The 27,667-nt window shown below is 34.6% G+C and overlaps 4 protein-coding genes and 1 non-coding gene across 5 annotated transcripts; 3 read left to right on the top strand and 2 right to left on the bottom strand.

Moving 5' to 3' along the window:
• Positions 1–302: 302 nt before the first annotated feature.
• Positions 303–4,078, top strand: LOC112525626 (mucin-5AC-like). Its single transcript, XM_025135828.1, has 5 exons — positions 303–513; positions 899–1,010; positions 1,530–1,644; positions 1,846–2,868; positions 3,695–4,078. Exons 1-5 carry the CDS (start codon positions 303–305, stop codon positions 3,941–3,943), a joined length of 1,710 nt encoding a protein of 569 aa, XP_024991596.1. The 3' UTR covers positions 3,944–4,078.
• Positions 4,079–4,445: 367 nt separating this feature from the next.
• On the top strand, positions 4,446–13,519 carry LOC112524777 (lachrymatory-factor synthase-like). Its single transcript, XM_025134731.1, has 3 exons — positions 4,446–4,485; positions 4,630–4,742; positions 13,055–13,519. The coding sequence occupies exons 1-3, from the start codon at positions 4,446–4,448 to the stop codon at positions 13,517–13,519; spliced, it is 618 nt and encodes a 205-aa protein (XP_024990499.1).
• Positions 13,520–14,392: 873 nt separating this feature from the next.
• Positions 14,393–18,290, top strand: LOC112524707 (laccase-4-like). Its single transcript, XM_025134660.1, has 6 exons — positions 14,393–14,522; positions 14,623–14,774; positions 14,858–15,102; positions 15,178–15,306; positions 16,975–17,892; positions 17,958–18,290. Exons 1-6 carry the CDS (start codon positions 14,427–14,429, stop codon positions 18,086–18,088), a joined length of 1,671 nt encoding a protein of 556 aa, XP_024990428.1. The 5' UTR covers positions 14,393–14,426; the 3' UTR covers positions 18,089–18,290.
• A 17-nt stretch (positions 18,291–18,307) lies between these two features.
• TRNAR-CCU lies at positions 18,308–18,380 on the bottom strand. The gene has a single exon. It is a non-coding gene; the product is annotated as a tRNA-Arg (tRNA).
• Positions 18,381–19,091: 711 nt separating this feature from the next.
• Positions 19,092–23,533, bottom strand: LOC112526014 (coronatine-insensitive protein 1-like). Its single transcript, XM_025136391.1, has 3 exons — positions 22,836–23,533; positions 20,934–21,405; positions 19,092–20,279 (listed from the first exon to the last, which is right to left on the bottom strand). Exons 1-3 carry the CDS (start codon positions 23,318–23,320, stop codon positions 19,470–19,472), a joined length of 1,767 nt encoding a protein of 588 aa, XP_024992159.1. The 5' UTR covers positions 23,321–23,533; the 3' UTR covers positions 19,092–19,469.
• Between the last annotated feature and the right edge of the window lie 4,134 nt (positions 23,534–27,667).

Below are 27,667 nucleotides of genomic sequence, written 5' to 3'. Positions count from 1 at the left end.
CTATTTTTGCCTGTCTCCTTCTTCAAATGCGTAGGATGAGTTTCAGTTTTTTCTAAATTTTTTTGAATGTGGAAGGTGGTTGTTTTCCTTGCATTAGAAGCATTTCAGCTCGGTTTTCAGATCTGGAGCTGAAATTTTTAGGATCCCTGTATGCATTAGTTTGTAGTGTAAATTCAAAAGTTAGGGTTCTTGGCATTTAGGATTTAGGCGCGTGCTTCGTTTTTCGTGAATGTACATGTATTTTTTTAGGGTTTAGGGCTCCGGAGTGGTAAAATCGTGGATAAATTTTTTTGTTTGTGGCGATGAATCGGAGTTTCCGGGCGCCGGAAAAGGGAATGCCGGGGCCAGCGGCGGTTAAGCAACGGCAGCAGCAAATGATGGGGAGCTTTAGGAAGTCTGTAATGAAAGAAAAAGAAGAGGAGTTAGGTTTATTTTTGGAAATGAAAAAACGAGAAAAAGAGCGTACTGATCTTTTTCTTCAGAACACAGAAGAGGAGCTCGATTCATCACTCGGTAATTCATGAATTTTACAATTATATTCCTCGGTTTCATAAAGAAATTTGAGTTTTGTTCTGTATAGATGAAGTATTATTTGAATTCTTTTTCACATCTACATCGGTTGAGTGACATATTTGGGGGATTAAGCACAGAATCAAGTGGGGGTTGCATAATCCGAAATACGAGTTCATTAAAATTTAAAATACGTAAAATGTATTTAATTTTAGATTATGTAAACAAATAAGGATTAAAATTTAATTACTAACAAGGATTGAAAAGATTCCATTTCAAGTTGAGAAATTTATTTATTCATTACAAATTCACTTACCTATTTAACTTGATTCTTGCCATGTGTTCTGTTTATGTAAACTTCTTTTGGTAATATATTTGGTTTTTACAGGGTCAATTGAAGGAAGTTCACAGATGTTCAGTATGCCTTCAGCAACACCTGCTAGAAAGACTGGTGCTGAGGAGTTTCTCAACTCAGAAAATGACAAGAATGATTATGATTGGTAATTATGTTGTCTCTGTTTTGTGATCAACTTGTTATGGGTATTTAGTTTTTGGCATTAGCTTGTGTGGTTGCTGCTACTGATTATACCCATAGATTGTTATTGTTTTCTTGTATGTACTCTTGGAAGAGTATGTGGTCAAGTGCAAGGTTATGGGTTTTCGGAAAGAGATATCACCATATATGATGTTATCCTTCTTACATTAGTTATTGCATTTGATAGACATATCAGACATGTTAAACCTGTGAAACTATCTGAGTTGAAAATATTCTTGGTGTAAAACATCTGAAATAATGTCGAGCCAGCCTTTCTTACTAGGAACACCCCTGTATTTTCTTTTTGAAGTATATAATAATTATATACAAGATGATTTTGTAATGAAATGTCTTGGTGTGCATCAGGTATCTGACCTCTTGGTTGCGGAAGTGCATGATATAAATTCAATCTAGTTTGTTATATTCATTTCGCATGGCTTATAGACTTCATTGTTTTATTTTTAGTGACCTCTAATGTTTTTAGGCTTTTGACGCCCCCTGGTACCCCTCTTTTCCCTTCGCTGGAAATGGAATCACAGAAAAGCGTGATGGGTCAGGTTGGAACTCCTAAAGCTCGTCCTACTGCCTTAAAATCTCGGGTAAGAGCAATTCTTAGTTCTATATACGGTAGCTGTAAATAGTTTCTGTGCTTAAGTTGCATCAATTCGACATGACATTAAGCAGCATTATCATGATTCATGACTGCTGCATGATTCATGATTCATACCTTTTGCATGGCATATAGCATAAAGTATTGAACCTGTAAATTAATAATCACTACTTGCTTGCTTCTGGTATAGCTATCAAATACCCACCCGGACGCTACTGGTAGGAATAACTTGGTATCTAGACAGCCAGTGTCATCTCCTGGATTGAATACTTCAAGTGCCAGACTCCGTAGGCCATCATCCTCAGGAGGTCCAGGTTCAAGGCCTGCTACTCCAACTGGAAGACCCACATTGGGCACATCATCTAGACCCACATCAAATTCAGTACCCAAAACTTCTAACGCAACATCCAAACCCACTTCAACTACAGCATCTAGACCCTCAAGATCCTCAACACCTACTCCTCGTCCCACCGTGGGTTCAACAAAACCCACTCTACCAGCTAGGTCTTCTACTCCTACTCCAAGGTCTAGTGCAAGATCCTCGACTCCCACAAGTAGACCATCTTTACCTGCAAGCAAACCTGCATCAAGGGCATCAACACCAACACGTAGGCAAGCGACACTGACAACTGTAACAAAAACATCCGTCCCTTCCCAAAAATCTCCTCCTACGGTCACAAAGTCGGCACCAAATACAACAAGAAATGCAGCACCACCACCACGTGCTAGTTCTCCCAGTGTAAAACCAAGGCCATGGAAACCTCACGAGATGCCTGGTTATTCCCTTGATGCACCGCCAAATTTACGGACCTCACTTTCTGATAGGCCCACTTCGGCGACAAGGGGAAGGCCTGGTGCACCCAGTATCCGGTCTTCATCTGTTGAGCCTGCAACCAATGGAAGGGTAAGAAGGCAATCATGTTCACCTTCAAGAGGACGGCTCCCCAATGGCATGAGTCATAGTAGTGGAAGCTCTGTGCCTGTTCCTGCACTGAACCGTGCATATGCTAAAGCTAACGACAATCTGAGCCCTGGTTTGTATGGAACAAAGATGGTTGAAAGGGTAATAAACATGCGGAAATTGGTGCCACCAAAGCAAGACGACAAACATTCACCCCACAGTAACTTTTCTGGCAAGTCATCATCTCCTGACAGCTCTGGCTTTGGCAGATCACTTTCAAAGAAATCGTTGGATATGGCTATACGGCATATGGTACCTTTCTTCTCATCTCACATAAAATGGTTACATGTTCGATCATTCTTCAGGAGTGATGGACTTGTGAGCCTATTTCGGCTTTTCATTACAAACTAATCATAGCTATTTTGTGCTAATGCCAAAAATAGAAAGGCAGAATGCATTTGAATGCAAAGAAGTTTGCCCTAGTTCCTATTTAATGTAACACTTCCTTTTTCAACCAATGAAAGGAAGTTCCAAAATCTTATATTTTGCACCCATTTGTATCATTAACATGTTGATCTTGTAACATTTGATAACATGGATACCCATTTACAAAAGGGTTAATGATGAAATGGAAGAGCAGCAGGTTTCCGGTCAAAATGGGTAAAAAATAGAAAGTTTTGAAACTTTATTACATTGAATTGGAACTAAACCAAACTTTGTTGCATTTTGCCCAAAATCAAACACCATGTTGGGAAGAATGAGGGCTTGGTTAATTTATGGAAATGTAAACAATACAACAAGGTCGTACTGGACATTTTGTCCACGAGCACTTATTCCTGCAAATAGTAGTCTTTTTCATGAATTTCATAAGACAGTTGTTTGTTGCAACTGAAAAAATGCATTTATCTTATAAAATGCCAAAAAGCACACTACATGTGGCTTGGACAAATTGTGGAAATGTAAATGCAAAAAAGAACAAAAGTTTCTCCTTATTTACTAGAAAACCAAACTAAATCAAACACACCTTGTAGGTCCTGCTCGGAGGTAGGGTCTAAGGGTGGGACCTTCGTAGAGGAGTAGAGTGTGAAAAAAGTGTTTGCACTCGGCCTTATTTAAATTGATTGATGGTTTGTAACAGGATATAAGGCGGACAGTGCCGGGTAATTTGAGGCCATTGATGACAAATATTCCAGCATCATCAATGTACAGTGTGAGACCTGGTCCCACAAGAAGTCGAACAATTAGCGTTTCTGATTCACCTCTTGCAACAAGCAGCAATGCAAGCTCTGAAATGAGTGTGAATAACAATGGTTTGTGCTTTGATCATGGAAACATAGATGATGAAATCAACAGTCTTCAAACCCCTGCTAACATCCGTGGAAGGTGATGAGGTATGAAATGGATTCACAAACTGTTGTTATATCCAAATTTAGTTATTTGTATGTTAATCCTGCTTAACCGATGAATTAATAGAACTGGTATCATCTAATTTAGTCATTAGTTCCACCCAAAATTTCAATTGGGTTTTCAACAAGACCTAATTTAGTTATCATCTAATTGAGGGATGAAAAAGAAGTTTTCAACAAAGCACATGGACAAAATAACGCAATTTACTCTGTTAGGTTTTCTCAGGTTGTTCAGACCTTGTCAGGAGGGTTGCTTTCCTTGTGTGAGTATAAACCCTTGTAAGTTTGTAGGCCTATAAACCATCTTCATTCCAGAAACATTTTACACGCCCATCCGCAAATATGCCTCCCAAAACAACCGAAAAGGCACTCCATGATAAGACTAAGAAGAAGAAGGAGAATAAGGACGTTAATGTTGGGAAGAAGGCCAAATCCGGCGTAAATGCAAAGCACAAATGCCCCTGGTGAAGTGACAGAGTATAAATGCCTTTATATGGTGGTAGCTCACAAGAAGGATTGCAAGGTACTGAAAACCACCCGAGTCGACGATTTAGTGGTTTTACGTACCATTTTTCTTGTGTGCTACCAACGCTAGAAGCATTTATACTCGTCACCACACCAAGGGTATCTTTGTTTTGCATTGACATCTGGTTTGACCTGTTTCCAGTCGTTGACGTCAGGTTTGATCTTTTTCCAGCCATTGACGTCCTTATTCCCGCTTTTCTTCTTAATGTTGTCATAGCATGCCTTGTCAACTTTTTTGAGAGGCATATTTGCAGGGTGAGTAGGTTTTGTTTCTAGCATGAAGATGATTTATTGGTCTGTAAGTTTTTACAGGGGTGGTTCACACACAAGGAAAGCAACCCCATGAAAAACCAAACCCAAAAGAGTAAATTACGTTTTTCGTCCCCATGGTTTGTTGAAAATTTCGATCTGGTTTGTTTTCATGAGTTGAAATGTGTAGGCAAGAAATTAAAGCATGGTTGGCAATGAATACAAAGAGGAGGGAGAGTGTGATCGTATGACTAGTCGATATTGTCTTTATTGTTGGATTGCACCCATGACAAGATACGAATGTCGTATGATATCCAGCTTTTTTCTATGTGGAAGAAAATGGTCCCGAACACCATTAAAATCCAAAAGTAGGAATCTTGGTTACGGTCTCACATGGGTGTGTGTTGTGGTGCTTGCTTTCACCATCACCACTGCCCTCCGCATCTTAATAATATATTGTTTTCCATAAAAAGTATTTGTTGCATGTTTTTATATTTGATTTTAATCATATAAACCAGCATAAATGTAATCAATTATGATTGAAATATACAAGTGTTATAAATCGGCAATTTGCATTTGTTATATTATAATTTAACAAAATAACGTGTTAATATGTTTAAGGTCTTCCAGGTGTATATAATATAACTAGAAAGGTATTCGTGCAATGCAAATATAACATCATTTTTGTGAATCTAGAAACGTTCACAATGACGTTATCTTGGGTTGTATTTTCTCTTAATTTTCCAAGCAATCATCAATTCATCAAGGTTTACCCGTTTTGATCCAGCTTCTTTATCGTATTAATGCTATGTTCTCGAAACCATTTTAACCAAATATAACATTGGATTTGCATCATAAAATGTCAATTAACCCAAACTTAATGATCAACATAACCTCCCTCCCCGTTATGAGTGATGCATTCACAAAGCAAATACGTATGGGTCATTTAGGTATATAACCTTAAACGAGATTCAGATTTTAATTAAATTACACGATTAAAACTTATTATCGGTAGCGGTGCTGCACTCATCCTCCACCAATTGAACTGCAACTCCAATATAGTTGTGGGGAGTTAATTTCAAGAGCTCTGTCTTTGCTTCTACGGGTATTTCCAAACAATTGATGAATTCGGTTATGCATTCTCTCGTCACTGCCCTTCCTCTTGTCGATTTCTTAAGCTTCTCATAAGGCTCCTCGACACCATATCTTCTCATCACTTACACATGAAATTGCAACAAGTCATTTTTTATGGATGTTTAAGCTAAAACACCTATTTGGCTGTTATAATTTGCTATTGAAACGTATTCAAAAATCTAATAAATGCTTTCATGGGGTGAAGCAAGTAACAAATACACCATTAGAGAACTAAAGAGAAGAATATGCAACTTTTAGAAATACTTCAGATGCTAAAGACAAGTTGTTTGTAACTTTCCAGTACTGCAATGAGACCATTTCAATGAACAGGTAACTCATGGAAGCCAGATACGTACCGTTTTTATTGGTTCGGCAAGCACCTCCCATGAGTTGTTCAGGTCCTTGTTCAAGGCAGTCTCATTGATCTAGAACCATAAAAAAAATGAGATGTTTATCATGTATTTGATTATGTTTATCTGCAGTTAGTTACACGAATTCAGATATGGAGCTTTAATAAGTTGTATTTACGTACACTCTACTTATAATCTTGAGTTTTAAGTAACATGCATTAATAAACAATACTTTATGCATAAAAAGTGGTTTTTAAAAGTTTTTTTTATCAAATTCCAGTATATAGATAAAATCAAAAGTGAAGTCTGTAGTATAATAGTAATTATAATACATGAATCACAAAAACAATAATAAGCATTAATTACTAATAAGACATGTGCTTACCTTTTCTATTTTCTACAGCTTTGATAATGCTATTAGCTTCCTTCGAAGCAGAATATTTGCAAGGAAATGAAACAAAGGTATGAGATGAAGCATTTGAATGACGGTGTTGAGTTGGAGAACATATAGCGCTCTTCATAGAAGCCACTTCCATGAGTTAAAAGTTCATGGAATTTGGTGGAATTGGAACGTCTAAATCTTTGACCAAATTCCAAATATCATTTTTGGTTCATAAAATAGATATGAAGAAATCCTTCCAATTCCAACAAATTCCTTAAGTCACCGATTTCACAATTCCACCGCATATACCACGGATTTCAAATTCCAATCCGACAAATTCCTTAGCCCTCATCCAAATTCATCGACGTTGTGTCTCAATTTGCTCTGCTCTACAATGATCGGTCTCCTTTGCTCGATCTCGTTTAAAACTATGAAGGGCAACGGGCCAGGTTCGGACCGGTTATTGGTATCCCCGTCCCCGAAACCGATAACTAAAACCGTCCCCGTGACCGCCCCGATCCCTGTCGGGGATCTTATCGAGGATCCCCATCGGGTCCCCGTGGTTTCCCCGATCCCCGTTGGGGAACCCGTTAAGGTAAAAATCCTCTTTTTCCCGTTCACCGTTGGTTATAACCGAACCCGAAACCTGAAACAGATCTAAAAAAATTACAATATGTTAATTTTCACAACTAAAAGTAAATTACAATTTTTTAAAGATGCAAGTTTAAATGTCTCAAACATAATCGAACAAATTACAAACAATGTATTAGATTACAATATAAAACTAAACAAAACTTCAAACATCATACAACTAAAATCACGATTTCATAATTAGACAAATAAACTAGACTTTTTCGTGAACCTTATTTGGGTTGTTGAAATAAAGTGGATAAAAGTTTTTAAAATTTTAAAGTTACTATTTTCTTTTAATGATATTATATGTATGTATGTATGTATGTATGTATGTATGTATGTATGTATGCATGCATGCATGCATGTATGTATGCATGTATGTATGTATGTATGTATATAAATTAAAATTAATATATATACACATATCAGGCCGGGTCGGGCCGATGATCACCGTCCCTGTTAAAATCCCCGAATTTGTCCCCGATCCCCGCCCCGTTCCAGATAAGATGCCCGAATCCGGCCCGAATCGGTTTTCGATTTTCACCATCGATTTCGGTTTTTTTTGCCATCCCTATTCAAAATTGCTCGATCTCTCTCTCTCTCTATCTCTCTCTCTCTCTCTCTCTCTCTCTCTCTCTCGTTCTTTCCATCCTAAAAAGGATTTTCTCAAAATGTCATCTATGTAATTTTCTCGTTGAATTCCGTGAACGAAACAAAAAAATTCCAATTCCGTTAAAAATTTCATTCTAATTCCATCCAACCAAACACAATTAAAAGACATGGTCAAATTCCATCAAATTCTATTCCATTCCCTCAAAGTCAAATTCATTTGATAAATTCCAATTTCATCGAATTACATTCTACGAACCAAATGCCCCCTAAGAGTATATTCTAAAAGATTCTTTATAATTTCTCTCAAATATAGAACTAAAAGTCAAAATCTTGAAAGTCCACGTTTTGTTTACAGGATTCGATTCGATTTGTAGAGATTTGAAACTAAATTATATTCCAATCGTATCTTTGGTTTGAATGATTTCAAATACACTGAAGAGTAAATTCAAATATTGTCCATGTGGTTACTGAAAATTTTGGACCGGATCCTCCAAATGAAATAGTTACATGTATAGTAAGAAAAACCAAAAAACCAAAAATTTCAACGAAATTAACCGAAAAAGTCTCTCGATTTCAACTAAAAAAGCCCAAAAAATCGCTCCAAATTCGACTAGAAGACTTAAAAAACCTCTCGACATCAATCAAAAAAACTTTTTAAAAACACACCTCCAAACGGTGGAATTCGGCTAAAAACATCGTTCTGAGCCTTTAATTCACTTTAGAGGTGCAACGACTCGACAAGAATACTAGGTCTACCATTGATCTCCTGCAAACAAAAAGAAATCTTCTGCCGCTCGAAGTTTCCAAACGGAGAAAAAGGTTTTTTTATAGGGTATCATTAGAGACACAATACTCAAAGTTTTGCTGTATAAAAACACAACCTATAAGATAAGTTTCATTTGTCGCACCTTTTATTGGTGTTGGATTTCTAGCCTGCTTACTGAATGAACTAAGTTTCATTTGTAAGATTTTGATCATAAGTAAATCGTTACTTTTTATGTTAAAAAAAACCTATGAGGCCTAGTCCATCCCACATATAGTTTGAGAATATGGATCATTATTGATTTAGATTTTAGTAACACCCGAACTTGACCTGATACTTATGTAAGACTTGAATTATCAATTGTTGATGTTAAATCTAGATAATATAAGTATTGATTTATTGAAAGGGATTTATCTTATATTTGATGTACTACTGAAAATTGTAAATTAGTCGCTCTTTTCAGATTTGATGGTGTTGCATGTGCAACTTATTTGCTCGCGACTGCGAGCCATGCATGTTTCAACTTTTTTGATTTTTCCACAATGTGATACCCAATAGAACCAAAACCCAAAATACTTCATCAAGGTTATTCTAAGGTTAAAATACTTGTAAAAACTTGAAACTATGTTTACCCGAAAATCCGAGTGTTACAAATGATGAACGACAACAACAAAAAATAGAAGGTTTTTGGATTTGGGTGGCCGGAGATGAAGGGTTCATCAAGTTTTCACATTGAAGAAGACCGTGGGTTTTAGATCATAGTGAAATAGGGATGAAAATCTGTGTGTTTATATAGCGAGGGTTGGATTTTGGTTGATTTAGGGGACGTTTACTAACGCTTACCACGATAAGTATTTACCGGCAAAATTTAACACTGTCAATTACTTATCAGGTAAGATTTTAGTCCATCAAAACGGTATCGTATACAACAATTAACCTGGTAAGTGCCGTCGCCATCACGTACCGGGTAAGACTCTCAGTCCTTGTCTTCACTCTTACCAGGTAAGATTCTTGATCTTTGCCATATTGATTCGGTAAAGTTATGTGACTTGGTAATAGTTTACCCGGATAAGCGTTTGATAAACGGGCCTTTAGTGTTTTATTTTAGTTTTATGTGTGTTTATTGTATTGCATTGGTTGGAAATGAGGTATTGGTCAGAGGAGAGGACCAAAAAGGTTTTGATCGGAGGTGAGGGTAGGGGTGTAAATAATGCAAGTTGAGCTCGAATATCAAATATACTTGACTCGAACTCGATAGTCATTTCTCAAGCTCAAACTCGACTTGAAAACTCGCAAGTAGTTAAGAACTAAACTCGACTCGAACTCGATTGTAATTTTTAAACTCGAACTCAAGCTCAAACTCAAACTCAAACTCAAATGAATCTCAAACTCGAATGAAGTTCGAACCAAGCTCACCCATTGAAATTTATTAAATTTTAGGTATTCTATAATAAATTTTAAAACTTAAAGGCGTTTTTTTAATTTTTATAAAACTAAAGTGATCCATCTCAAATTTCATCATAAAAAAGACAAAGTTACACACTTCATCCACCCTCTCTCTTTTTATAATACCTCTTCACGCTTATTTTACTATCTCTTTTTCAATGTGAGACGAATTCACCAACAATTCTATACTGATTTTTTTGTTATGATTTTTATTAAAAAATAATTGATTAGTTCTTATAGTTAAAAAATGCACAATTTTGTTCAGATATCTAAAATTACAAGATACTTTTATTATATTATATTTTACCAATCATATTATAAAACTGATAGTATTTTAAAACTAACTATAAATAAAAATATCGAGTATCTCACGAGCTTTTTGAGTCGAGTATTTGGTAGCTTGACTCAACTCGTTCAACTCGTTAATATGTTGAGTCGAGCTCGAGTTCAATTTGAGCCTATTCGGATCAAGTATTGATCGAGTTTTGACCGAGTTGATCTCGAATATCTCACGAGTTGTCTCGTGTCATTTATAGGCATGGCAACGGGGCGGGTTTTGTAATCCACGGCCCCGGTTTGTAGTAACGTCCCCCGGCCCCGGTCCCCGGTCAAATCTCTAGCAATCCCCGGTCAAAACGCGGTAAAACCTCGTAAATAGTATCTTTTATTTTGATTCTACTGGGATCCCCAGCCCCGGCCCCGTCCCCGGTTTGAGTAACATCCCCCGTCCCCGTCCCCGGTTTGTGTCTACTGGGGATTCCCGGCCCTGACCTCGGGACCCGTTTTAGCGGGGAATCCCCGTCCCCGTTCGGGTCGGGTGAACCGGGTTCCCTACCGGGTCGGGGCAAATCACCATCCCTAATTATTTACACCTTTAAGGATGGAGATGAACTTTATTTTTTGCTTTTTCTTTTTCATCAAATATTTCTTATGGGCCTTTTACTCAAATGCGTACCCGGTAAGCGCTTACCAATAAGAGTCAACACTATAATTTATTTTGATGCATAAAATTTTAGTACATCAAAACATATCAAATGTAAAAATTTACTGGGCAAGTGCTTATTTGTGTAAGAGTCGTCATTCTCACTTACCATGTAAAACTTTCCATTTTTCTCATCGTTCTTTTCCGGTAAGATTATTGGCTCTTCTCATGTTCATCCGATGAGAAAATTTATACGTTAGACACTTACCAAGTAAGTGTTTAGTAAACGGCCCTTACACTTATCCTAATGCCATCCAACATGTACAATAAAACATTTATTTAAAAAAAATAGATTATATTATACTTGATTTAATAGAGATAAAGTTAACAAAATTCGGTCAAGGGATCCAATTCGTAACAGAAATGAAACTATGATGATCATAGTTGTAATTAGTTTATTTGAGGGATCTAACCAAAATTTCTAGATAACCACAGGGATGAAACTTGTAATTTACTATTCATTGAAATCGACAAACATATGATTTCTAAAAATCTGATGGGTTGTTGGTATGTCACGAAATTTCCTAAGATTTGTATGTATAAATATTTTAAAATGTGTAAAAGCATTTTTTTTAATAATCGATTGATAAAAAAATAATTTAATTATTTTTATAAATTATTTATAAATAACTATATTATAACGTGTTTGATAAAAACTCTTAAAAATTATTTTTATACATGAAAAACAGTTTATTGATGCATATTACTTAAAATTCAAGATTACAAGTAAATTGTATGTAGGTATAACTTATTAAAACTTTATATTTGAATTCGTGTAGCTAACTGCAGATAACATAATCAAATAGAGAATAAAATCTCATTTTTTAAATATAAAAAATCTAAAATATAATTAGAATAATCATTGATCTATAACAAAAATACTTATATTAAACCAAATATAAAAAATGAATTAGAAATACATACAAAAAAACGAGAAACTTTAAATAGTTAGTTTTATATTAATATCAATATTTTTTTGATATCTTTATTTTTTATATCTTACTTAAAAATAAAACATTATCGTTTTTTCAAAATCACATAAAACTGTATTGCAACATCGACCGAGACAAAAAAAAGTTTAACAAGACGTTAAAACCGAGATGTATCTCGCTGCATTTTGTGAATACTCTTCTATTTTATAAATAATAAAATTCAAATCCAAAGATTCTATATCGAAATCATTACAATTTCAAAAATTCTTTCATGAAATTCAAATATTTAAATTCATTCTGTCAAACCAAACAACTTTTAAAATAATTACCTTTACCTCCAACAAATTCTTTATTTTAAAGATTTCAACCCTTATTATATTATTAAAATATTATATAAATTTATAATCAAAATACATTTTTTAATTTATATAAATAATAATAATTCAATTTCATTGGTACATATAAATAAATAAATAAAATTATACTTTTCAAGTTTTGAAAAATCCTCTAAACTTAAAATTATTTTTATATTTTTTTCTATTTTAAAAAACAATATAAAAAATCAATTTATACAAATAAACCACAAAAAATCTATTTTTTTTAATTTAAAAAAATTAATATTAAAAAGCATTGCTTGAATAGAGGATCGTAACTAATCATTGAAGTTATCAATTAATAACAATAATCATTGAAATTATCAATTAATGACACCTTGTCTTATTCTTCAAGAAACATATATACCTAAACCCTCACATTAATTCCAAGGTTAATTCGTTTATATTCATGATTTCTCTTTAATGCCAACCATTTATTTTTCTTGATTTCGTTTCAAAAACCCAAAATTTCTTCACACAACATGGTATTTATTTCTTTCTCCTTTTTCCTTCTTTAAATCAGATAAATTATTATTTTTAAAAATATATACGATAAATAAACTCAACTATGTTTTTTTTGAAGTATATAATATTTATATACAGCAAATAAAACAAATAAACTCACACACCCTCCTCAACTACGCTTCTTACGTTGGTTATTAATCATACCATATAATTTTAATAACTTATATTGCATTGTTGAAAACCAGTGGCGAGGCTCAGTTGGTGGCATAGTGGATGCACCCATAGAAAGAGTATGGTCCATGGTGTCTGAAGCTGGCCGGCTGCCTGAATGGATGCCGATGGTAGAAACATGCACTCACTTGCAAGGAGTCGAAGGTGTTTCCGGCTACGTTCGATTAGTGTCCGGCTTCATGTTTCCTCAAGAGGACGGAGATCGATCATGGATCAAGGAACGATTGGTTTCCATGGATCCATTGTCATTTAGCTTTGTGTATAGGATGGAGGCTAGCAACGTGGGTTTGGACGGATCTGTAAATTCACTTAAGCTCATAGATTATGGGGATGGTTCGACTTTGGTAGACTGGTCCTTTGAAATAAGTCCGGTTGAAGGGGTGTCCGAAGAGGGTTTGATAGATTATCTTGGATTTCTTTATAAATCGTGTATTAAGAAGATCGCAAGTGCCATACAAGTATCATCGGAAAACGTTTGAAACATCGAGACATGCGATTTTTGTAATTATTAATGTGTTTAAACGTTATCCACTTGAAATTAATTAACCGTTTTCTTAAAAGTCGTTATTAATGAAATGATTTGAAATCTTTGGTATGTCAGAAATATTCATCGATGTTCTTTTAGCGAAGGGAAGGAGTACGTTGACGGATTAACAATCGGCATGTTTTTTTTCCTTAAATTTAAACCGACGAATGTCAACCTACGGAATGACGGATGACCTGATCGACAATGTCTATTATACATCAACATGACACGAATTTATTCGATTTGAAGCAATTATGTTGATCTAGAAGGTCAAAAACTTTATGGCTTCCAAACGAACAAGATGATGAATACCCATCAATTTACTGTTCATGAAAACCATCTCCCATCTTAAAATTAACAATCCATTCAATAGCATTCAAACACCACCACCACCAATCGTCACCACCACCTGCCGTCGCCCCTTAATTACTCTTCTGGTTTCTGTTGTTGAAAGCCATTTCGCATCTCATTATCTTACCCAATTAAACGCCACGCCGCCATTAATGGAAGAACATTCATATAAATAGTTAGAAAACTATAATGAGTTGCATGGACCAGAAAATTTGATCCAATTAAGGTGGGAAGTATGTTTCAATTATAGTTTTAGCTCAACGTCAGTTTTGGTCAAATGAAAATGGAAGAACAAAATCACAGGAGATGCCATGGCTATCTTAAAATTCAAGAAATCTATATACATCGAAACAATCATGTATAGACGTGTGTGCTTTTTTGCTTACCTAACCTAGTAAAACGACGTTACAATATCACTAATGTCATCAACATCCTTTATAAAACCCTCTTTCAAACCCACAAACACATTGGAAAGAAGAGCCCGAGCCCGAAAGAGAGAGAGAGAGAGAATGGCGAGTTGGGTTCGATCAGTCGTGATTCTGGTTTTAGCCATGGTCTTGTTTCCGATGATGGTCGAGCCCAAGGTTTGGCATTACAAGTTCAACGTAAGCGCGTCTACTGTTATCGGTTTTCGGAGCACAGTGGCATGAGATTCGTTTCGTAAATTCGTTCTAACGGTTGATCAACTTGCCACTTTATTTGCAGGTTGTGATGAAGAACATGACTAGGTTGTGTGAAACTAAACCTGTAGTTACTATAAATGGAAAGTTTCCAGGGCCGACTTTGTACGCTAGAGAAGACGACCAAGTTATCGTTCGAATTGTGAATAACGTACAACACAACATTACAATCCATTGGTATGATTCTATTTCTTGAACTATGACCTTCACGAAGGCTGGCATGTACGGGTAACCTGACCTTTTTTCTTGACTGTTTTTAGGCATGGAGTTCGGCAACTACGAACGGGGTGGTCAGACGGGCCAGCGTATGTAACACAGTGCCCGATACAGAGCGGTGAAAGATATCACTACAAGTTTAACGTTACGGGCCAAAGGGGTACGCTTCTTTGGCATGCCCATATCACTTGGCTAAGAGCCACTGTGCATGGAGCCATCGTCATTTTGCCGAAACACGGCGTTCCATACCCGTTTCCGAAACCCGATCATGAAAAGATCATCATATTCGGTAAGATTCTCGTTTGATTAATCTATCTACATTCGTAACGATTCTGAAGATGATGATTTCTTTCGAATTCGACAGGCGAATGGTGGAAATCGGATGTCGATGCTGTGATGCAACAGTGGATGCAAACTGGTATGCCGCCTAATGTATCGGATGCACACACCATCAATGGCTATCCAGGGCCGGTTCCTAATTGCAGCTCTACAGGTAACAATATACACACTTGGTGTAATCAATTTAGCAACAAAAATGGTACTATGAACACTTAATTTTGTGGGACGAGAATTATGAATTAAGTTTATAAAAATAAATAATTTTACAGAAATTCTTAAAAACTATTTTTTATGTCTGAATTATTGTTTATTGATGCATGTTACTTAAAATTCAAGATTACAAGTAAATTATGCATAAGTACAACTTATTAAAGTTTCATATTTGAATTCGTATAACTAACTTTAGATAAAATAATTAAATAAAGGATAAACATTTCATTTTAAATATAAAAAAACTAAAATATAATTAAGATAATCATTGAGTTTTAATAAAACACCTAATTATTATCTTTATAAAAATTATATTATTAAACCAAAAATAAAAAATGAATTAAAGAAATACACATAAAAACGAGAAATTTTAAATAGTTAGTCTGTTACTAATATCAATATTTTTTTTTATTTTTTTTATGATATCTTCATATTTATATTTTATTCAAAAAACAAAACATTATCACTTTCTAAAAACCACATAAAACCGTATTATAACATCAACTGAGACAAAAAAAAAACATTGAAATCGAGATATATCTCGCTGCATTGTGCGAGTACCTTTCTAGTCGTTCTATAATACTAACATTAGTTTTGTTAAATATATCTTAATTTCTTATTTTTTTCGTTGAAAATAAATCAATTCATCTATTGCTAACTTTATTTATGTTCAAACCAATTCATCTAAAAGAAAATTATATAAAATAATAGTATATTTTGCTGTTAGGTTAACTGATATGGTAAAAATATAATCGCAACTGAAACTTATCTTATTTGGTTAACTTAACCGTTAATTAACACGCAAATAGAATAACCTAAAACTGTTAGTTTGTTTTCGATTTTTTCGCAACGGCCTCCGGTCACATAAGTTCCCAGATTTGCTACTATTTATATGTTATATATAAATGTTACAATTAGGGGTGTAAATGGTACGAGACAACTCGCGAGCTACTCGAAATCGACTCGGTCAAAGCTCGGTCAACACTCGACTCGAATAGGCTTGGCTCGAAATCGAACTCGAGTCGACATATTAACGAGTCGAGTCAAGCTACTCAATACTCGACTCGAATAACTCGTGAGATACTCGATTATATTATATATAATTAGTTTTAAAATATAATAAGCTTTTATGATAAAATTTATAAAATATAAATAATAAAAATGTCTTGTCTTTTTAGATATTTAAACAAAATTATGCATTTTTTTTAATTAAAAATATTAATCAATTATTTTTTGATTAAAATATAGTGATACTTGAGCTTGACTCGTATCATTTACACCCCTAATTACAATAGGTTGTTATGGGAGTATTTGGGTACCTAATCAACTTTTTTTTTTGACACTTTGTCATGGTAGATTTTGTTATATGACACTTTTAGGAATTGTCATATCAGTATATTTTTAATAATGCTATATGAAAAGATTAATAAAACGTTTTATTTTAAAAATATCATAAAAGACTTGTTAAAAAAGTGTCTCGTCAACTTTATTGTAATACATAGAATTGAGAGTGGTTTTGTCCTAAGCTTATATAAGACAGATTAAACAGCCTATGACGTCATATTCAACCGTTTTTTGTTGTAGTGTGTGTGCTAATTCGGAAATTTTCCAGGATACACTTTGCACGTCGAAGCCGGAAAGACGTACTTGTTGCGAATAGTCAACGCTGCGCTGAATGAAGATTTGTTTTTCAAAATCGCCAACCATAAGCTTACGGTTGTTGAAGTCGATGCTTGTTACGTCAAACCATTCAAAACTGATACGATATACATTGCTCCGGGCCAAACCACAAACGCTCTTTTAACCGCAGATCAAACATCCGGCAAGTACTTGATGGCGATTTCGCCTTTCATGGATACCATTGTGGCGGTTGACAACCAAACTGCGATATCCTCCTTACGCTACAATAGCACCAAACCGTACACACCGATTACCCTTACCGCCCTTCCAGCAGTAAACGCGACATCGGCTACAAACTTATACATCGAGTCTCTTAGAAGCCTGAATTCGCCAAAATACCCTGCCCGGGTCCCTTTAGACATTGATCACTCTTTGATGTTTGTCGTTGGTGTTGGAGTAAACCCGTGTGCAACTTGTGTTAACGGAAGCAGAGTTGTAGCGGGTGTCAACAACGTTACGTTTGTGATGCCCACCACAGCTCTACTTCAGGCACATTATTTTAACATAAGTGGTGTTTTCACCGACGATTTCCCTGGAAATCCGGTAACACCTTATAACTACACCGGTACTCCACCAACAAACATGCAACTTACAAACGGGACTAAAGTTTACCGGTTGGCGTATAATTCCACCGTTCAAGTCGTGATTCAAGGCAACGCGGTGATAGCCCCAGAGAGCCATCCGATACATCTTCACGGGTTCAACTTTTTTGTCGTTGGAAAGGGGATGGGAAATTACGATCCGGAGAACGACCCAAAGACATTCAATCTCGTCGATCCCGTTGAGAGGAATACGCTTAATGTTCCTACTTCAGGATGGACCGTCATAAGATTCACAGCTGATAATCCAGGTACTGTTAGCTGATTCTTAAACCCTAAACTCTAAACTAAAACTGATAACTGGTTTTATGTATAGGTGTATGGTTTTTGCATTGTCATTTGGAAGTACACACGACATGGGGGCTAAAGATGGCGTTTTTGGTGGAGAATGGTAAGGGGCCAAAGGAGTCGATTATACCACCACCAAAAGATCTTCCAACATGTTAAGTCAACGCAACAGTTTTTGGTCAAAGAAAGAAATTTCATTCAAATGCACATGTGAAGACGAAAGAAGCATTTGAAAGAGGAATAAAACGGTGTTTAAATTAATGAATTGTTTTGTAGTTTGAGTTATTGATTTGTTGGGGGTCGTTATGTAACTGATTGCATTGTATAGGGGTTAAATCCGTGCAATAAACACAAAAGTTTCAAAAAGAAAAATTAAGACGCGCCAGGTAGGGGTCGAACCTACGACTTTCTGCTTAGGAAACAGACGCTCTATCCACTGAGCTACAGGCGCTTGCATTTGCTTAATAAGCAACCAGTTTCTTTTTAACATTTTAAGCTATTCTTAGTGACTTAATGATGCATAAAGTGTTTTATTCAGTAATTTTTTAAAAGAAGATTTTTATAGAAAGTCAAGTTTTTTTCAAACTTGTTTGTCCCAATTAAAAAGAAGCTTCTTCGAAATGTGAGAACCCCTCCCAAATAAAAGTCTTTCAATTTATACAGAAATAATTAATACATATAATCAATTTTTTTTCCATACATGACTTAATAAAAAACCAACCAAACAACGTTATACATTGGTGTTTGATGCGGTTTAAATCAATGCCACATCATTGCTACATCATGCTTCAAGGATAAATGACCATATTACCCTCATGTAAAAACAACTAACGACAACCACAAGGGGGGTGTCTGATTGGTTTGAGCTTGGCTCCAAATGTCAAAAGTATATGGAGGTCTCAGGTTCAAATCCAATTAGGAATAAAAGTCCTCTTGTGGCCACGGAGGTTTAAATGCGGTGACTCCAGGCTATTTGCAAAGCAGGTGGTCGCCCTGGGATTAGTCGACTCGCATAACGGGTTGGATATTCAGGTTAATAAAAAAACAATTAACAGCTAAAAGTTAACAAGTATTAGTTGAAGGGACCAAAATTAAAACAAAATGCATTACACAGAGGGTTTGTTTGTAATAATTGAAGTCGAGGAAAATGAAAACCAGAAAATCAAGACACTACAAGAACCAACTCCATAATTTACTCTAATTTTTTTACATTGTCGAACAATTTTTCTTATTTGATGCACATATAAAAGCACCATAGAATCTAATCTTCACATTAAACAACTAAAAAGTGTAGAAATGTCGAATAACCATATCAGAAAGACACAATTATGACATCTTTTTCCCACTCTCTTTCTCTCGATAAATAAAACTCGCATTCAGATCATAACCGCTCATCACATCAACTAATACATCTTACAATCACATCTTCATTTCTTCTCACACCATATCAAACAACCAGAACGTTTTAGAAAAGCTCAAAAACGGTTAAATGGCCATAAAAGCAGCCATCATATCATATCTTCCATTCATTTTTCATCTTTCATTCTTTGATCTGCTTATGGTGGATTCCAAGTGGGATAACAGAAGGAGGGAAATCTGTTCTTGATCCAGCAAGTGAATAGTAAGCAAGCACATGTGCAGGATGCTCTTCCTCTTTATCCCCACCAGCATTCACCTTTCTAGAAGGTATTATCTCAATGTTCCAAAATGGTCTAGCCATGGCTAAGAAGTCACACCCATCTGGTGACCCTCTATACCCTTGAACCCAAAGGTACCTAAGTGACCTTAACTGCAGAACAGCACTAGCCAATGCTTGTTCACTAAAACAACACCCTCTAACTTCAAGTTTTTGTAGGCTAGGGCACCCTTTGGAAAACCCCAAAAGACCCTTGTCAGATTCTCCAACATACCCTAATAACATCCATCTTATATTTTGACTATATTGACCAATATAAGTCAAACCCACATCAGTCAACCCTCCTGGTCTAAGATAAAGTGCAAATCTTCTAAGTTTATTGCAGCCACTTAGTAGGGATCGGACGCCATTATCGAGGGGTAAGTCGTTGATTACCTCTTCGCGGTCCAGGAGGACGAGTCGGAAGTCGAGGAGGTTTTTCAGGTGTGTGCCAATGCATTCGAGTGCTGCATTTGTGATATCGGATACGTATGCGGCTATGTATTCTAGCTCTAGACATCCTTGGGCTAAGGCGGTTAGTCCTCTTTGAGAAACAACGCCTTCTTCGTATTCCATTTCTTGCTCATCGGCCCCTCGCTCGATCCTTAGCCGTTTTGTTTTCTTGCAAGAGCTGGCAAGAACTTCCATTCCACGGTCTCCAATCACATTTCTCGTCTGTACATCGAAACAAACACAAGACAACACAATTAAATGTCGTATAATACACACTTACAGTGTGGCAATGTTTGGTAACGATAAGCTAGCTAGCTTATTGTTTGAGCTAACTGAAAATGCCCCATTTGGTTAGCATAAGCTAGCTTTTTTAAACATTATTTGAAGTAGCGTTACAGTAAGCTCGAGCGGCTTTTTTTTTTCTTCCAATTATACCCTTTATGTTTTTTCAAATTATTTCTCAACATGTCATTTTTGGTCATTTTACATTGTTATCTAACTTGTTCGCTAGGTTTTAGTGTTTTACAAAACATAACTAGTTCATCGGCTAGCCGCTAGCTTTTCAGGTAACAACTAGTTTGGTTAGCCATAAGCTAGCTTTCTGAAATGCTACCTGAAATAGCGTTTCACTAAGCTCCATTGGCTTTTTTCCACCTTTTCCAATTATACCCCTTATATTTTTCCAAGTAGTTTCTCAACATGTTCTTTTAGGTCATTTACATTGTTATCAAGCTTATCAACTATGTTTTACCAGATTATCAGCTAACTACTAGCTTATAAGCCAATAACCAGTTTTTCAGCTAATTTACCATCACAACTATGAAGTTGAAAATTTGCGCATTTCACATCATACAAACAAACACGAAAATAATCTACCTCAAGAACTTCGAGATTAGGACACCGCTGGAGCAAGAGACAATGATCTTCGGTGTCAAGAAGGGCGTAGAGGAGATCAAGTTTCTTGAGCCGCGATGCAAAGGGAAACACAATCGGCATCTCATAGGTACCCATGTAATTTAGGCCCAATCGACACAATCTTGGGGGATACGTTACATCAGCATAGCCTTTGGCTTGATCATTAAAGCAACCACCACTAAATTCTTGTAGGGAAACAGCAGCACGAAAGAAGCCAACGAGATCCAAGATTTCACAATCGCCTATTTTGACCGAAACTAGAGACTTGCATTTTGTGGCAATGAGTTCAAGATCCTTAAAACTCACCTTGGACAGATCTGTCATGTAAAAGTTTAATGTTTCAAGCATGGTATTGTTCAAAGCAAGCTCATGTAGCCACTCTCCATCCTTCTCTGTTATTTGGCTCTCTTCAAGAAACAAGGTTTCCAAATTCCTGCATACCATAAAGTATAAGTTTTATATTCAAAAAAATAAATATAAAGCAAAGTTAAATGTCCCATGAAAATTGCATCATTTTCTTTTATAAAAGTATCTAAACTAAAATTATTTATTTCTCCATAGTCTAACCACCACAAAAAATGGTGATATTGATGTGTCCACAAGTTTCTAAGGCCGCATCAGGTATGCGGATGGACCGGATATGACGGGACTAAAACGCACGGAAGTGAGGTAGGCCCGGTCTAAATGTCACACCAAACGTGAGACACCAAGCTTTTGTTCTATCCTATCCCGTCCTATGCCTTGTACTGAACAGACCCTAAAGTTTTGTCATCGCTAAGGGGTACTTTAGACATTTGATTAATAGTCAAACACACTCTTGAGGCTATATGTTGCAATTTTCATGGAACAATTGGAGAATAACATCACAAGTCCACAACTTTATCTGCTAAAGTGCCAAATAAGAGCTGCAAGCCTAGCACCTAGTGTCAAGGAAAACAAAGTTTTAGAGTTTGAGGTCAAATTTCTGAAAATTAATTGTTCAAAAATTTCAAGTAACTTGATGTTGACATTCTATTTAATAACAAATACTACACATAAAAATTTCCTGTGAATAATTCATAAACCCAAAATCACCCCTAAGAATCTTGATCTATCTAAACTGTGAGTAACAGATAAACCCAACTCTGCTTGTACCAGCAGTTGGAATTCCCTTTAGATAACCTAAAGATCTGGATATATCTAAGGAAATAACATAGGATACATTGATGTAGCCAACACCATGGTTTTCGAGTCTTTTATACGCATACATATCGAAAACGTTGTATGGGTTGAAGGCTATAAAACTCAACAACACCATCTCAAATGAAAAACACCATATTCAAAGCCATGGTTTTCCGGTCTTTTTTTATGTTGATGCTAAATTTGGTATTAATGGTTATCCATAGGAGATTATAAATAGAATAAAATGGCTAAAAAACATATTCAAAACTAATATTATTCAGAAGAACAATATCAAAAAAGAGACGAAGCATAATCTGTCTATATTCAGACCACCACAGAATACACATTCAGCATCAATGATCATAACACGCTCCATAAACTGAGAATCTTACATTCGAATCTCATCCAAATTGCTTAAACTTTCATCCCAATCATCAATTAGTTGGATGGTGTTCTATACGAATCCCATTCTCTATGGGTCTTTAGAAAGATGAACATAAGAAAAGAAATGGTTCTATCCCATAAATGAATATAAAAGGAAAGATAGAGAGAGAGAGAGAGAGAGAGAGAGAGAAGATAGAGCAAATTAGGGAAGAAAGGAAGAAAAATCGAGTAAAGTCACATACTAAATTTGGAAATATATATATATACACACACACATATTTATATAAATCGAAGAGCAAACTGTTAAAAATTAATTACCTGCAGGAGCGACAAATATGCAAAAGTCCATCGGTGGAAAACCCGGAGCACTTATCAAGCTTAAGAACCTGAAGAACATGACCACGAGCTCGAGCGAGTACCTTAAGATCTTCATCGGTCACAATCATCCTTCTAAAATGAACAATTTTTAAGCATCTGAAAGATCTCGCAAATTCCTCCACCCACGGCGCCACATAGCCGCCCCAATCCTCGGGGATCAAGTTATACATGGCGGCGCGTGGCTTCCCTTTGAGTTTCAACGATTCAAGATAAGGGAACCTCCGCCATAGCTGTTTGGGAGTGGAGGCGTAACACAAGGCTATAGTTACGTGCTTTCGCGTCTGCGAATCAAGCTCGTACCATCTCCGGCACACCAAGGAGACGGATTGACGGTCACGCTCATCGTGTATGTACGGAATCACGCATTCGAAAACGACATCCGACATGCCGTGAATCCGGTGGGAGCTGTAATTGCGATCTTCCATGATCAATTAGCTGAAACAACAGAGTGATGAATCTCGGTGGGTAACGCCATTTACCTCGAGATGTTGAAGTATATGATTAGATTAAGAAAAACCCAAGTGGGTCAATGAGATTTATGGTGGATTTTATCGAAAAAGATAAAGAAAAATAGGCGTATAAATAGGATTTGGGGATATGATTGAGATCCACGAATAAGGAACTAGAGAGAAAGTTGGAGCCACAGTGAGCGATGGGGGGTCTTAATGGCGGAGACGAGAGAGAGAGAGAGTGTCCTTCCCCTTCTTAAAAGAAATATGCTTTTTTTTAATAAATAATATCTCTATTGATATATATATATATATATATATATATATATATATATATATATATATATATATATATAGAGGAGGAAGATCAAATGTTAACCAACAATTTTGTGTTAACTTTGCAAACTATATCAACCAATCAAATTTCATTCTTCTAGTAGGTTTATGTCATATTCACAAGTTAATTACAAGAGTATTTTAGTAAATTGATTTGATATGTAACTCTCAAACAATTAATGGAGAGTTACAAATTATCAAATTAATTTACATATGCATTTATAATATTAATATATATATATATAATATATATATTTTTTAATCTTGATTTTCCATGTTTATTGTTTTATGAGTTTTTAATTCGCATAGGAAACATTGTAGTAAAATTTTCGGTATCGATCAAACTAATATGGATAAACGCAATGGAAAATAAATCGACAACAGTGAGAAGATTAAAATAGTTGATGATGACAATTGGAGTTCGAGTTCGGGAAGTGAAGAAATTAACCAAAGTGAATGTCTTGGTAATAGATTAATATTTTTATTAGAAAAACGAATTATATTCATTACGATGTGTTGTGTTTTTTATATTTCATCTTGTATTGATAGTTTTTTTCTTTAATTGCACCACGTGTTCATAGCATATATGTTATGTGTTCATACTATTTCTACGATAATCTCTCACTATGTGGCTTGTTCATGTTCATTACTCATTCATATTGTGTTCATATTTTTACGATATTTCTACGATATTTCTACGGTACTATTGTTCATGTTCATCACTCGTTCATAATGTGTTCATATTTCTACAGTACTATTGAACAAGGGTGAACAACCATATAAGATCAGAAACATATATGAACAAAKGRTGAACCTTAAACGGTGTGGATGCAATGCATGTATAAAACTCCAATTGACAAAGTATCGCTCTTGAATGTGTCTATAATGAAGGAACTATTGTTCACAAGCTGTTCATATCGTGTTCATACCTGTTTTTTTATTTATTTTCTTTCGTATAGCAGTTATTCTTATTATGTTCATATTGTGTTCATAAATGCTATGCAGTCCAAGTTCATATATATGTCAAATTTTTGTTCGTATTTGATACAATGATTCATATATATAGTTGTGTTCATATGGTTCTTACATTAACAAAAAAAATCATAGAATTTTTGATTTTGTAATTCCCAATTAATTAATGATATGTGAGTTACATACATTTTTTTACCTAAATATTATTTTCAACATTGTTCACTTATCTTTATGCAATTTTAAATTTAAAAAAATAAGTTTTTATCATGATTAATCACAACCATTTATTGAAATATTGAATGGCCAAGATCGGTTAACAAAGTTAACACAAAAACTTTGGTTAACATTTGATCATACCCATATATATATATATATATAGAGAGAGAGAGAGAGAAAGAGAGAGAGAGAGGGTTGGTTATTATATAACTCTTGTCATTTGTGCAACCAATACAACTCAATCTCAACCGTCCGTTTCATTTGATTAATATGTGATTTCATAGAAGTTTTGATTGTTTTCTAATATAAAGTATTGATCATAATTAATGAACCATATTTATTTTTCATAAATATTCAAATTATAATAAATGAACTCTCATCATTTCCATAAATATTTCAAATTATTGGGTTGCATTGGTTGTACAAATGCAATGAGTTGTATTTGAAACAAACTATATATATATATATATATATCAAATACAACCATGTCTATTTGTACAACCAATACAATCCAATTAATTGAGATATTTATAGTAATGATGAGAGTTTATTTATTATGATTTGAATATTTATGGAAGATTAATAGGGTTAATTAATCATGATCAATACTTTATATTAGGAAACACTCAAAACTTTTATGAAATCACATATTCATCAAATTAAATGGACGATTTAGATTAGGTTGTACAAATATAAAGGGTTGTATAATAACCAATATATATATATATATATATATATATATATATATATTATCAATCAACAAATAATATAATAAAAAAACATGGTCCCAAAAATATGCAATCAACTTAACTCTATATTAATTAAGTTTGAAAATTAATTATTGTAATATAAATAATTATTTGCTTAAAGTTAAGAATTATTAATATTTACTCATTGGAAAAGAGGTGAAGTGACTTATTAAATACAAGATATGTTATGGGTTCGATTCCAAACCCTTCACTAGTCTTGGGGGCTGTTTACCAAATTTTTTATTAAGTTATGTCTGGATAAATTTGTTTGTTTGGATAAATGGGTGTTGTTGTTTACTTTTATTTATCTTAACCAACAGTCTGGATAACATAAATGACCGATTTATCCCTCGATATTAATTATTTGAATATCAAAACAAAAAATCATAAAGAAGTTGAAGATGGGGTATCTCATATGGGAAGGATTCAGTGCTTTAAATAAGGGTAGGGGTGTCATTTTTGTGGCTGAATGGAGACAACACACTATTTCTATCTGTGCGATTAAGTCATGTTCTGTGCGAATAAGCCGTAAGTAAACAACCTAAATAAGTTGTGTGAATAATCCGGATAGACCAATAAGCCTAATTAAGCCGCAAGTAAGCAGCCCCTTAATCATTAAATAAATCAAAAAAATGTTCCTGGTATTATCGTCTTTAGAGGTGGGTTCCATATTAATACTACCAACGATCAAGTTTTTGCCCAAATTATATGTATGCATTTCTAATCTCATTGACTAATTTTCTTACAAATATTTTCTTATATAATCATCTAAATCCAGACACACGTAACTAAGGGGCCGTTTACTAAATACTTATCCGGTAAGTGTGGATTGAGTAGTTTTCCTCACCTGATGCATGTAGCAAGGGTTGGAAATCTTACCCGGTAAGAACGATGATAATGATATAAAGTCCCCGGTAAGTGATGATGAAGACTCTTACTCGGGTAAATTGTTGCATATAATACCGTTTTAATATACTACAATCTTATCTGATAATATAAATTATAGTGTCGACTCATGCCAGTAAACACTTACCGAGTAAGTATTTTGATAAACGGTCCCAAAGTTTACACTTTAAGGTCGGAATCATCGTAATCCAATTACATAGACACACGTAACTAATTATTATAATTTCAAAATCACAATAATCAATACAATATTTTATTTTTATAAATATTGATAAAAAAACAGCATAAAACCTGGGTTTCCCATCAATAATCATTATGTTGAACAATGATTTGAAAACAAAGATATTTTCTAAAGAATACTACAAATTTGGTCAGTCCGGTAACATTTTTACAAGATGATAATTACGGTTTACAATAACGTTGAGAATTGGTTCCTAATATTTACAGGAGTTAAAAAAATTCCGTTAAATAAGGAACATCTGTTTTTATCGATTTCTTCTGTCTTTCACCCAATCAAAAGTAATTTTAACATTATGATTCCTATTATTTTTGATTGGATAAAAAAACAAAAACAAAAAATCGATAAAAGAACGAAAATACCTCTCATTTAACAGAATCTTTTTATGGTCATTAGAAAGAGGGATCAAAACAAGACGTTTAACCACGATAGCCATCTTGTAACTATAAAATTGCAAGGATGAAAAGTGTTATTTCTTACGAACCAAAAGAATATAAAAAAAAAAGATTAAGCACCAATATTGTCAATCTCATCAATATCGATATCATCAAAACATTTAGCATCTATTATACCAGGAATACCAATGAATCCGAGAACGGAATCCAATGAAGACGGAGTGGGGCCTGTAGCTCAGAACGTATCTAAACTTAATATATATAAATATCCACTGGCAATTAAAAAAAACTAAAACGATTAATAAATTATGGTAATTAAAAGATATAATATTGAAATAAGCATTTGTCAATTATGAAAAAGCAAGTGATTGTAAAATAAAATATCTATTTTGTAACAATCATATTAATTTAAAGCATTATAAAAGAAGTATTAAAATTTTAAAATAAATATGAGGTTACAATTATCTTCGTTTCGAGTATTTTTAAGATGTATTTGACCAAGCTATAGAAA

Source organism: Cynara cardunculus (assembly GCF_001531365.2).
Source record: "Cynara cardunculus var. scolymus isolate 2C chromosome LG 13, CcrdV1, whole genome shotgun sequence".
NCBI lineage: Eukaryota > Viridiplantae > Streptophyta > Magnoliopsida > Asterales > Asteraceae > Cynara > Cynara cardunculus.
This window is presented reverse-complemented; position numbering and strand designations above follow the sequence as displayed.